The sequence below is a fragment of the Hippichthys cyanospilos genome, chromosome 20 (genome assembly GCF_059441005.1).
Source record: "Hippichthys cyanospilos isolate Australia breed blue-spotted pipefish chromosome 20, RoL_Hcya_1.0, whole genome shotgun sequence".
Lineage (NCBI taxonomy): Eukaryota > Metazoa > Chordata > Actinopteri > Syngnathiformes > Syngnathidae > Hippichthys > Hippichthys cyanospilos.
The window spans coordinates 9,254,271-9,266,072 of record NC_142388.1 but is presented as its reverse complement, the minus strand read 5'-3'; the positions used below and the strand labels follow the sequence as shown (position 1 = coordinate 9,266,072).

The 11,802-nt window shown below is 45.9% G+C and overlaps 2 protein-coding genes across 7 annotated transcripts; one reads left to right on the top strand and one right to left on the bottom strand.

Annotated features, from left to right (window-relative positions):
* The first annotated feature begins 454 nt into the window (after positions 1-454).
* Positions 455-8,008, top strand: ndufaf7 (NADH:ubiquinone oxidoreductase complex assembly factor 7). 3 transcript variants are annotated; one of them, XR_015863889.1, is made up of 12 exons: positions 455-799; positions 1,134-1,300; positions 1,364-1,444; positions 1,515-1,625; positions 1,682-1,898; positions 2,022-2,080; positions 2,143-2,256; positions 2,633-2,776; positions 2,849-3,022; positions 3,107-3,341; positions 7,104-7,316; positions 7,565-7,937. XR_015863889.1 is itself a non-coding variant. In XM_088404109.1 (11 exons), the coding sequence occupies exons 1-10, from the start codon at positions 736-738 to the stop codon at positions 3,323-3,325; spliced, it is 1,350 nt and encodes a 449-aa protein (XP_088260235.1). In that variant the 5' UTR covers positions 455-735; the 3' UTR covers positions 3,326-3,341; positions 7,565-7,935. The 3 variants fall into 3 exon arrangements, 1 of the variants encoding a protein (XP_088260235.1); XM_088404109.1 differs by lacking the exon at positions 7,104-7,316 and having other exon boundaries at positions 7,565-7,935; XR_015863888.1 differs by having other exon boundaries at positions 457-799; positions 3,107-7,316; positions 7,565-8,008.
* LOC148407275 (serine/threonine-protein kinase D3-like) lies at positions 2,495-11,088 on the bottom strand. 4 transcript variants are annotated; one of them, XM_088404104.1, is made up of 19 exons: positions 10,976-11,088; positions 9,834-10,095; positions 9,186-9,324; positions 8,971-9,102; positions 8,339-8,496; positions 7,698-7,863; positions 7,554-7,631; positions 7,047-7,242; positions 6,735-6,861; positions 6,584-6,661; positions 6,145-6,385; positions 5,580-5,632; positions 5,421-5,493; positions 5,041-5,147; positions 4,725-4,886; positions 4,310-4,408; positions 3,991-4,258; positions 3,676-3,761; positions 2,495-3,614 (listed from the first exon to the last, which is right to left on the bottom strand). In XM_088404104.1, exons 2-19 carry the CDS (start codon positions 10,005-10,007, stop codon positions 3,459-3,461), a joined length of 2,493 nt encoding a protein of 830 aa, XP_088260230.1. In that variant the 5' UTR covers positions 10,008-10,095; positions 10,976-11,088; the 3' UTR covers positions 2,495-3,458. The 4 variants fall into 4 exon arrangements, with proteins under 4 accessions (XP_088260230.1, XP_088260232.1, XP_088260231.1 ...); XM_088404106.1 differs by having other exon boundaries at positions 5,583-5,632; XM_088404105.1 differs by having other exon boundaries at positions 6,735-6,858.
* Positions 11,089-11,802: the final 714 nt, after the last annotated feature.

Below are 11,802 nucleotides of genomic sequence, written 5' to 3'. Positions count from 1 at the left end.
ATGACGTCACAAGGTCGTTTCCGATTAGTGTTTTTTTTTTAAAGACATACACGGGTGGAGTAAAACTATGAATCCATTTGTAAAAATTTAAAACATACTCCCACAGTCAAAGTGACGATTTATGTTTAGCTTTTAATTTCCCGAAACAGGAGGCGTCCATGCCTCAGTGAGCTCAACTCTGAACCGAAAGCGTACCACAGCTCGTCCAATCAATAGGCTTGTTGCACTTGATATTTTGTCGTTTTACTGCATACAGACTAAACTTTCAAAATAATTCACTTGATTCCAAACATTAACCACAAATGGGCCAAACGAAGCTTCCAAATAAATAGAAAGCTAAATACAATATATATACATCAAAATAAGAAACACTGCATAAGGTAAGAAGTGGGACCAACTTCTTAAAATGAGTTTCGTAATTGTTTAATTGTGAAAGGACAGCGGATTTTTCTGTCCGTCATTCCATTGCACATGCACGTGTACAGGGGTCTTCCTCCAACAAGGACTTTCCAGCCCACACGACTCAGGCATAACATTCTAACTTAATTTGTCTTTCAAATTTGAAACAAACCCTGCATTAATCGTATTTTGTCTTGTGTCTCTTGACGCACATATGGCTAACCGTGCTAAAGCCAACGCTCCTCGTAAATGTTGATTAATTCGCGGAAAGTTAAATGTACTATAAAAATAACATTTGATTGAAGATCAGTATTCTTTTGGTTTAACATTGGAAAAATGAGCGTCCTCTGTGCAGCCAAAACACAGCAACTGCTAAAGTTGATTCCTTCTATCAGTTCAGGTAAGAATTGTGTTGATGGCTAAAAAGTAGCTTTCATTTACTTATTTTAAAACGCTGCGCATAATACCAATACAAAATATGCTTGTGAGGTGCAGGTAATATGATTGTCCTCTTTGGGTTCCCATTCCCACATTTCTACGCTGTAGTATCTGTAACTTTGAATGTGTGTGGTTTTTAAAAGGCGGGGCTTGATTTTGTGAGGCAGCATCAACGATTGAACTTGTCATCTTTACTAGCAAATCACGCATGTTGACTTTGAATCTGGAACATAATGTTCAGTGATAAGTGAGTTGAGATGGAGCGAAAATTTCAAGAACAGTTTCTTTGTTGTCAGTGCGATGGCGAGTGGCGAGCGCCAGACTTTGGAGCTCCTCATCTTCATCTTCAAGTGAGGACTCGAGCGGATCGTCAATGCTGCGCCACCTGACGTCCAAAATCAAAGCCACCGGGCCCATTTCTGTGGCCGAATACATGAGGGAGGCGCTCACCAACCCTGTGATGGTGGGTTGGCGATTTTTTTTTTCATTTGCACCACGAGGCGTCTTATAATTTCTTTCCCTTCAGGGATATTATGTGAAGAAGAACATGCTGGGAGCCGATGGAGACTTCATCACATCGCCAGAGATTAGTCAGATCTTCGGAGAGGTCCGTAAATTTCACTTCACAATACTTCCTTGGCACCAAAACGGGTCTAATTTTCTTGCTTTTTGTGCAGCTGCTGGGCGTGTGGGTGGTCAGCGAGTGGATGGCAGCTGGTCGACCCAAACAGCTCCAGCTGGTGGAACTGGGACCAGGAAAAGGATCTTTGGCCAGTGACGTTCTTCGAGTAAGAGTATGAATTTTATTTTTCTGCGGGAAAAGTCCTAATTTTTTGCTTGGCAGGTTTTCACTCAGCTCCAGCCTGTACTGAGCGCGGCTTCCGTGTCGCTGCATCTGGTGGAGGTTAGTCCGGTTCTGAGTCGTCTGCAGGCGCAGACTCTGATCGGGACCGGCGAGGGTGGCGAGGTAGAGCCGGAGGACGAGCCCGTTTACAGGCACGCTCGAACCGCCGCGGGTTTACCCGTGTCTTGGTACCGCCGCTTGGAGGATGTCCCGCCTGGTAAGCTCAATGTACAAAAAGGCAGAGAAGGTCCCCAATAGCATAACATGAGGCTAATTTTTGGACAAATTATGACAATAAATACATTTACTATGTTGAATTTTCTGTCGTTTTCACATCCAGGCTTCAGCATCTTTTTGGCTCACGAGTTCTTTGATGCGCTTCCCATACACAAGTTCCAGGTACCAACAAGATTACTCCGCATACTAGGAGGACAAAGGCTATTTTCTTTCTTTGTCGCTAGAGAACCAAGCGAGGTTGGCGCGAGGTGATGGTAGACGTGGACCCCGACCAGCCGGGCCAGCTGAGGTTCGTGGTGGCGCCGTCGCCCACCCTGGCCTCCACCACGCTGGTGCAGGTCAGTAGCTGTCTTCTGGGGTCATGTGAACAAGCAAGGGGTGTGGCATTCAGTTGTATGGTTATCATTGTACCATCGTTTATAATGTCAAAGTAATTTTGAAAGTAAGTTGAACACTTGGGGAATTGGGACTTCAGATCAGGGATGAGCAGACCTTTGTCCTCAAGGGTCACATTTCATTTTCAAATATGGGGCACATATAATATATACATATAATATATATATATTATAAAATATATATATATGTAAAATTTATTCATTTAAATAGAAAATTAAATCAATGCAGTTTTGCATTTTATACATTAGAAAGATGATTTAGGTCTTTTGTGTGTGCTCTGTGTGGTTAAAAAAAAAAAAAACGTGCGACGACGAGCAGGCTGACGAAAACCGCGACCATGTGGAGGTCTGCGCCGAGGGTGGCGTGATCATCCAGGAGCTGGCGCGGCGCGTCGCCGAGGATGGCGGGGCGGCGCTGATTGCCGACTACGGTCACGACGGCACCAAGACAGACACCTTCCGGGTAGATGCGCCTCATCACGCCGATCTCTGATTGGCCGCCATGTGTGATGTCGTTCCGCCTTTTCCCCATCAGGGTTTCAAAGATCACAGTCTACACGATGTCCTGGCGTCTCCCGGTTGCGCCGACCTGACGGCGGACGTGGATTTCAGCTACGTGCGGCGTGTGGCAGGAAGGGGCGTGGCCTGCTTGGGTCCGGTCACTCAGAGGACGTTCCTGAAGAACATGGGCATCGACGTGCGAATGCAGGCCAGTGAGCTCTTCCTGGTAATTTGTAGTCCAGTCCACTAGTAGGATATGGAATAAATCTCTGGTCCCATTTCCCTTGCCCAGGTCCTGCTAAGGAACAGCGACCAGTCGACCAAGGAGCAGCTGATGAGGAGCTACGAGGCGCTGACGGACGGCGCCAAGATGGGCCATCGCTTCCTGTTCTTTGGTTTATTACACCCAAGCCGCTTGGCAAAGCCCAAAATGGCCACCGGGCTCAAGCTGGAGAAAAAGACACCGGCGCAGCCGCCTGTCGCCGGTTTTACCGAGATCCGGTTCGCCTGAGGACTCCACAGAACAGGTAAGTTTCTTCAGAACCGGGCAAGAATAAAAGAGTGAAGAGGTACCTGAGGTGAAGATGATCAACCCTGGCAACTTTTAGGAGATTAGTTTGGACTTTGAGAAGTCCGCCTGGGGACTAGGACTCCCCATGGTCCAATTGGGCCAATTGCGCCCTGTTCTGGCCTCCATTGCTAGCAAATGCCTCCCAGCGCGCATCGTCACTCTGGTGCGTGATGTAGCGCTCGCCGTGTCGCGTCTCCAGCTCCCGAAGGTCCTTCCAGGTCTGGAAGTCCTGGAGGACCGGACTCAAGTCTGACTTTGGTTTGGATTTTGCTTTTTTTCCTGCGGCTTACCTGCAGCCACGGGTGACTGAGGGATTTGTCCACGCTGTAGCGTTTCCTTATCTTCACCTGCAGCAGGTTGTTGATCAGGTCGGTTGCTATGGAAACAAGATGACAGCGGATGACAGAAGCCAGCGGACCTCCAAACCAATCAGAAACTGAGCTGACATTATTTTCCGCCCTGGTACAGGTCGGTGCTTAAAGAGAGATGTCTGTTTTTTTAATTTAATGTTTTAATTTATAATTTGTTCATCCAAATAAACAAATAGTAAATAATAAAACCAAGAAACTTGGCCCGGAAATGAGAGAAGCTTCCGGACGGCTTACCATCCTCGGAGATCTCCTTCCAGGGAGCGGGCGGGTACATGAAGGCGGCGTTCTGGATCTGGTCGTTGATGTCCTCGTCCTCGTTGAAGGGGAAGGTTCCGCTCAGGCTGACGTAGACGATGACGCCCACCGACCACATGTCCAGCGATCGGTTGTAGCCTTTGTTGCGAAGAACCTCCGGCGCCAGGTAGGCCGGCGTGCCCACCACAGAGCGGCGGAAGGACTTTTCGCCGATGATGCGGGCGAAACCGAAGTCGCACAGCTTCACCTGAGACAGAGTGATAAGAGGCGGTGCGCTTTGCATTTATTGAGTTCGTACCTGAGGAAAAGGATCCGCCGAGGCCAGGAGGACGTTTTCGGGCTTCAGGTCGCAGTGGACGATGCTTTTAAAGTGCAAATGTCTGAGGGCCACCAGGATCTGCACATGCAGCAGCAACCACAAAGGGCACAAAAAAACCCAAAAAAACATTATTTGCTTCCAAGAGGAGGAGTTTTGTGGCTGGTTGATGAGTCAGTCTTACAAATTTATGTGGCCGGGCAGCCTGACATTAAAAACAGTCGACAGACAGAATGATATATAACAAGCTAGCTAGTTAGGTAGGTAGATAGCTAAAATAGCTAGCAAGAATTGATCAATAAATAAGATAGCTAGTTAGGTAGAGCTAGCTAAAAAAATTAGATCGCTAGGTGAATAGATCATCAAGCTAGTTAGGTGGATAACTAGCGGTGCTCACCTGTGTCACCAAGAACTTGGTGAGACGCTCCGGCAGGCGATTCTTTTCGCTGGACAAGATCATCTCCAGCATGTCACCGTGGAGCTTCTCCATGACCACAAACACCTGCTCGGGGGTCTCAAACATACAATCCAGGTTCACGATGCCGGGGTGCTTCAGTTTCTAGTGAAAGAGAAAAGAACCATCGTTAAAATTAATTTAAAAAAAAAGTTATAACAGAGCACGTCAGGCAAAATATTACATAAAATTGACCATAAAACGTGCATATAAAGTGCCAGAACTCCTTGAGTGTGATATTCAGCAGTGGGAGCCATACCTGCAAGATGGCCACCTCATTCCGCAGCTGGCTCTCCTGCTTGGTGGGGAATCTCATCTTGTCGATGATTTTGATGGCCACGTCGCGACCGGACTTTCTGTGTTGGCCTGAGTGCGACCACAACAAACATGAGATAAACACAATCATCAGAAAAATACAATTCGGAACAGGTAACAAGCACGTGACCAACGCGTGAGCTGTGATTGATCATCCAATGAGCAACTGTCCTTTTCAGTCCACAGCAAATTTGAAATGTTTTTGAAAATGTTCATTAGTTCGTAGTCGTTCCAAATGTAAATTAACAGTTGCGAGCGATTACTTCTTTTGCCCACCACTAGAGGGAGCCCGCATTCCATAAGTACACACACCGAGTCGCTTACCTCCGTACACAACGCCAAACTGTCCTGAACCGAGAACGTCATCAGAAAATATTTGATAGACGGAGCTGATGTCCTGGAAAAAGGACGAGCAAGTTCATTCAAATGAAGCTGAAGATGACGAATGACTTTTCTTTGTTGGTCCTAAGTGTACGAACTCACCACGTTTTCTTGAATCTGCGAGTTACAAACTGATATGCTGACAGCAAGCTCCTCTGTGGAAACATCACAATTTTTGCGGGGTTTTGTTTCACAAAGTAAAAGCCTTCTCCACTTCCTGTTTTCCAAAATAAAGGCAGCGCAGCTCTTGCCTGCCGGTGAATTTCCATTGAAGCAACGCTATCGATTTTGCCAGGCTGCTTTGTACCGCCCGGCTTACATTTGGGTCAAATGTTTACGCACAGCTTTTATTTATTCACTCGTGAGGAGCACTTCCTATTCTTAGAACGAGTGCTTCCTGTCATTTGGGGGGACAGTAAAAATTAAGTGTGTTGCATAATGTGCATTAGCGTAATGGCGTGTTTAATGTGATTGCAAAGAGGGAGGGAAAACACTAACCAGGTAAAAAGGACTAAAAGGAGTTAAAGCTTTTTGTTAATTCCAGACAAAAAGCCAGCGAGATGAAGCATGAAATCCCCTGAAATCCCCTCAATCACAATCATGTCAGTGTGACTGACAGATGGCGTCTCCTGGCGGCTGTAAAGGATCGGGCATGACGGTGTCTCACCGTGGTCCCGCCCCTTTCCGGCGTCCATGCTTGGTTTGGGCGCGAGTGGCATCATGGCCCTGCGGATGGCCTTCTCCCAGCCGCAACCCGTTTCCCGAGCGGCGCCGCCGTCGTCCTCGCCCACGTAGTAGACGGCGCCGGACGCCAGGACCAGGCGGAAGCACGGTGCGCTGCTGCCCGCCGTCGGGCCGCCCTCTTCCTGCGACGTCTCCACGCGCAGGATCTCAGACAAGGACAGTTCCTGAGGACGCACATCGGAACCGAATGGTCAAAGTCAAATCTAGAGCTGGTTTTGGACTGAAGCTCAAATAAATCGAATCAAAATCTTATCAAAAACAATTCTGTAATAGACTAAATTCAATTTAGTTTGAATTGGATCTAGATCTAGCTTAGCCTAAATGAAAAAGTCAATTCCAAATCTAGTCTCTAATTTATGTACCTTGTAGAACTTGGCTCCGTTGTGGTTCTGGAAAAGCGTAAGACTTTTGCAGTCCAAACACCAGAAATGTCGCTTCCTCTGCAAGGACATGTCAAGGTCACGCTGGTGTGAAGTTACACACACGTGTGTGTGTGTGTTTTTGTACACTAACCATGTTGTCATGACTACTGTAGTGGACCATCCAACCTTCTTTGACCACCGTGGAGCTTCGCCTCTTGGCGTGCTTGATGGACTGAACCACTCGCATCAGAGGGATGTTGCTGCTGGTCGATGGGCTGCTTTTGCACATGTGCGCGCACGCGCACACACACACCAGAAAACAATGATTTCGTTCACTTTCTTCCGTCCTAAAAATGTTCAATTTCGATGGTCTAAACTGGAACATGTAAGAGGGAGCCCACCCGCTGCAAAAAATGACACATCGGCAGGAACACAGTCGTGTTTTGATGGACACGCACGTCACCTGATAGCTGGCACCGTCTCCTCGTCCTTTTCGTCATCCTTCTCGCCGTCCTTGCAGGATCGGTCCTTGAAGTTCTTGCGCTGCTCCAACGCAGACCCACGGTCCTGCTCGTCGGCGCTGTGTCCCCCGTCGCTGCCGACGTCGCCGTTGTCCATCTCCATGGTGGGCTCGCCATCCAGGGTGGGACTGGATGTTCCTTCTCAAACACAAGACACACATGAAGTCACGTGCCCTTTATCAGCGGTGAACAAAGTGAAGGCGCATCAGGGAGTACGTTAACTTTTAGCAGGGTTTCCTCAAGGTATCAACAATGTGAATGTAATGATGTGGAAAGGAACAAGCACAGTTTTCAAAGTAAGAGCAAATTAATTAGAAGAAAAAGAACTTTTTGCTAAATTGTGTTAAAGTCCTGCATAAAATATTGTTTGCCTTTGATTTAAGTTGTAAATGGGTGCACTTTGTCATTCGTCATTTTTCTTTTGCATGTCATACTTGACGTGGACTCACCCCCATTGAAGTGGACCTCCCCCATGCAGTCTCGAGGAACTTTGTCCGCACATCTCTTGTGACAGTTGAACTTACAATCTGAAGCAGGGGCGGCACGTCAGAAGCGTCGGAAAGGCGCAGTTGCGGCGGGACCGGCGCTCTGACCTTTGCACTGCAGGCCTTGTCGGAAAAGTCCCTTGAGCGTTCGCTTGCAGTGCTGACACACGGCGGGCCGCTTGTACGTGTGCACCGAGAAGGTGTGCGGCAGCTTCACGCAGCCTGGGGCAGTCTTGTCCTGCGTACAATTGCTGACGGCCAGCAGGGGGCGGTGCTGCTTACACAGACACAAAAACAATAGAGCATCACACTCCATTTGAAATTGAATTCAAAATTATCCTGACTGTATATTTATTCTTGGTATTGAATAAGTAAATAAATATATATATATATATATATATATATATATATATATATATATATATATATATTATACAGTATTTTATCTTGATCATTATTATTATTTCCATAGTATTAAGTATCCGTTAATCACCCTGATGCAATCAGCTGTGTGCGCGCATGAATGGAAATGACTTTGTTGGCTGTGTGAAAGAGGAGGATGGAAAATCCACTGCTTTGCCTTTAGGCGCTTTAGCTAACCGCTAGACTAGCTGCTATGTGAGTGAGCGTTTACCTCTACATGAACATGTCTCATCAGGACATAATGTCACAGGAAAAAATAACGTGTCCCACTTGAATTCACACGAAGGGCTTTTGGTTGTTGCCGAAGAATGAAGCGTCTCGTTTACCTCATCCTTCGGGGCGCCGCAAGCTTTCAGGAAGTCTCCGGAAGGCGGGCGCGCGAGAGAAGCGCTCAGCGAGGCGTTGGAGGCTCGTCTCCTCCTGACGCCGCTGCACTTGTTCGGAATCTTCAAGGCGCAACGCTTGTGGAAGTTCAGGCCACAACCTGCGCCGGAGTAGAGGAATTTTCATCTCCAGTTTATTTATGCCTTTGATTTATTTTACTCACTTATTAAAAAGGTGCACTGTAGATATATTGGACTCTCCGAATTGCACTTTGGTGTGTAAGTGAGTGTGAAATGGTTGTTTTGTCTATGTGTAATATTGGCTGGCAACCAGTTGAGGGTAAGCCTCTTCTACTGGTCAAAGAAGGCTGGGATAGGCCGCAGCATGCCTGAGGAGAAGTGTCGAAAAAGATGGCTTTATTAAGTTGAATTTTCCCCGAAAAAAATGATACATCATTCAATAAAAACAACAAAGGCCCTAGCATTGAGCCTGAGGCTCACCACATCATTGTCAGAACTCTGCTGTGCCCTTGTTTCCCCCATTTTGTGTGTGAAGAAACATCTTTGCCTCCATTCTTTCCCTGTCATGCAATATGAACATAAATGTTAAAATACACCTTGGCGAAGCGCCTTACCATCACATCTGAGGCCTTGTCGTACGAGGCCCCACAGCATCTGTCCGCAGTGGTCGCAGAAGGCGGGCGCGCGGTACGAGTGCACAGAGAGCACGTGCGGGGACATCTGGACGTCTTCGGGCAAGGCCAGAACTGACATGAGAGAAGGCCGCCACGTCAGCGTCGGGCAGACGCCAACGATGTTTTTCACATGACGAAAAATGACGGCGGCGAACCTGAGACCACCACTTGGACCAGGTCGCCTTGGCGTATGTCATCAACGGCGCCGACCCGTTGCAGGATGTTGTCCGAGTCCAAGTCATGGCGGAAGAGAAGGATCTTGTCGCGCATGCGCAAGAAGTTGCATTCTGGGAACTGAGGTTGACCAGGAGAAACCATTTATTCAGCTTCGCTAAAGCTAACACCCTAGCATGTTTTGGGAATGAGAGAGGGAAAACGCACACACACACGCTCCAAAGATGCAAAATAATAATCCCACATGATTAGTTTGCCCTTGGTTTGACCTCTAGGGAAAAAAAAAACGTGCTAGCAATGTCTCTTAATGGGCAAGCAAGTGTTTAATGCACAGCTAGTCTGTCTTTAATCTGCCATTAACTGGGCTACACACACACACATTCGCACACTTTCCAGGTCACGTGAGGCCTCGAAGCCATGGGGTGATCTTTGCCTCCTGACTGTCAAAGGGTTGAAGGAATGACAGGAGAGGCCCTGACATACTTTGACCAGCAGGGGCAGCGCAAACCTTACCCCAAATGCTGCGCTGCACTTGAGAAATCATTAGCAGACATTTCATAGAACGCTAATCTTTTCAAGAGAAAACACGCACACATCTTCGTATTTGGGTTTGGGGGTTAGCATCGTACCTTGTGATCCAGGACGACGCAAACCAGCTCGGCCAGAGATGACAGCGAGAGGTCGGAGCCGTCGTCCAGGGTCAGGGGCTCCCGGGTCAGTCCGATCTGGAGCAGGAAGGAGACGCCGGGGGCGGAGACGGCAGGTCGGCCATCGGGCGGCGGCGAGCTGCTTTCCGAGGACATTCCTGCCGAACTGTGGCGCCCTCTCCTGGGGGGGGGGACAGTTGAAACACTTGTCCTTCTCCTCACATGTCTCCAGATGCCATCCTCACTGTGGAATACATGGAAAAAAAGTGAATACGAGCTAAAAACCTCAAAGCAGCATTGTGGCAGTATCCTGCACCCAAGTAAAAATCCATTATAAAATGACACTTTCTTCTGTATCTGATTAATCAAACTTTGGAAATATATTTGTAGTATATCTAAGTGTATTTTATTCAGGATAATCAGAAAATAAATTAAGTATCAAAATCACTTATTTTTTGGTAAACTAAGTTCCAATTCATTTGCTGTTGATTAGAAAACTATTTCCGCTGTTATGGCATTTAAAAGCCATTCAGTTATATTTGCGATACCTGCAGAAACCTTGTTAAAAATCACATTTTAGAACCACTGTTCAAAAGTATTGTAAAATCCGCTTCACCTTATATTATTTTGGTTACATTTTGTCAAACATATTTCTACAAAGCAGACTAATTTAACGATTAAAAATTGAGTACATGTCAAATAAAGTGTTTGTGATCATATTTCCACGAAGAGAAATAATTTAACGATACACAAGAGAAGGCTACGTGACAAAAAGTCTTGAAAAAACAAAACAAAACATTTCATAGGAAATTAAACTGACAAAATCGGAGACCAGGTGGAATAATATTTAGCAAATACTGTATAACCATAAATGAAAAGACGATTTCAATTCCGAAATGCCGTTTTTATATCAATGCCGCTAAATTGAAATGCTGCGATTTGTGAACCCTAAAAGAATCCCGAAGAACTTTGAAACGTTTCACCTGTAAATGTCGTGTGTTTTTGGTCAAAAATGTGCTCGCTCCAAATGACTCAGTCGAAATCAATTTGGTTTGGGATTACAAACAAGACCGTTAATGCCAAAAGGAGACGTTAATGACTGATGGCAAAAAAATAATAAATACCTCGCATGAGCGCCATCAAGAAAAAGAAAGCCGAGTAAAGTTGATGGAATTGGACGCCGGTTCCGTTCGCCTGAATTTCAACGGAAGGGTCTTCTGCTTTGCGTCCAGCCCTGATGCACTTTCAGAGGGGCACACATGTGACGTCATCGATTTCTTTTTTTTTCATCGACAGGAAGTCGAATTAATTCAGAAGAAACTTTTGGACCAAGTTTTTAAAACTAAAAGACGTTTGATTAAAAAAAAATCTGCCAAGCTATGAAAAGTGTGTCGTGTTTTTAACGACGATCTTTTTACTCGCCAAAATCATTGGAGGTAAATGATTAAATACTACCACCTGGTGGACATTTATGGAAGCAGCACTAAGTGTAAGCCACTAAAAAGCTTTAAAAACTTTCCTGTTCTTGTGACCAACGCAAACGCAGAGCCTGAAACTGAAGTTGAAACAATAAATTTTTTTGTTTCATCAAATGCTTATATTAAACTCCATCCAAACTAACTTTTAGCGTTTAGCTCTTTTAACTGTTTGGAGTCAAACGTTCCATATAACGCTTGTGGCAGAAAAAAAATGCGTCACAAATATTAAAGTAAGATGATTATACACGTTCCATCTTACCTTAAAACCACATTCAACCGGATTGAGAAACTTTAAATTGTTGAAACCGTAAATCTTCCAATCTTCGTTTTCAGTACACCCAACCTGTTATCATTCGAATCTTAAATCAGCCGTTGAGCTTTTCCGCATGCCTTCAAAATAAAACTTGTTTGACAGGAAGTGGAAAAAAACATCGCAAATTACTTCAATACGCTATTTGATTAGCTCTACCACT

Coding starts and splice junctions, on each gene's coding strand:
- ndufaf7 (XM_088404109.1), top strand. CDS start 736: ATGAGCGTCCTCTGTGCAGCCAAAACACAGCAACTGCTAAAGTTGATT. Junction 1,626..1,681: donor TGGCCAGTGACGTTCTTCGA/GTAAGAGTATGA, acceptor TTTGCTTGGCAG/GTTTTCACTCAGCTCCAGCC. Junction 3,023..3,106: donor GCATCGACGTGCGAATGCAG/GCCAGTGAGCTC, acceptor TCCCTTGCCCAG/GTCCTGCTAAGGAACAGCGA.
- LOC148407275 (XM_088404104.1), bottom strand. CDS start 10,007: ATGTCCTCGGAAAGCAGCTCGCCGCCGCCCGATGGCCGACCTGCCGTC. Junction 7,632..7,697: donor ACAAGGCCTGCAGTGCAAAG/GTCAGAGCGCCG, acceptor CCCCTGCTTCAG/ATTGTAAGTTCAACTGTCAC. Junction 4,887..5,040: donor ATGAGGTGGCCATCTTGCAG/GTATGGCTCCCA, acceptor CTCTTTCACTAG/AAACTGAAGCACCCCGGCAT.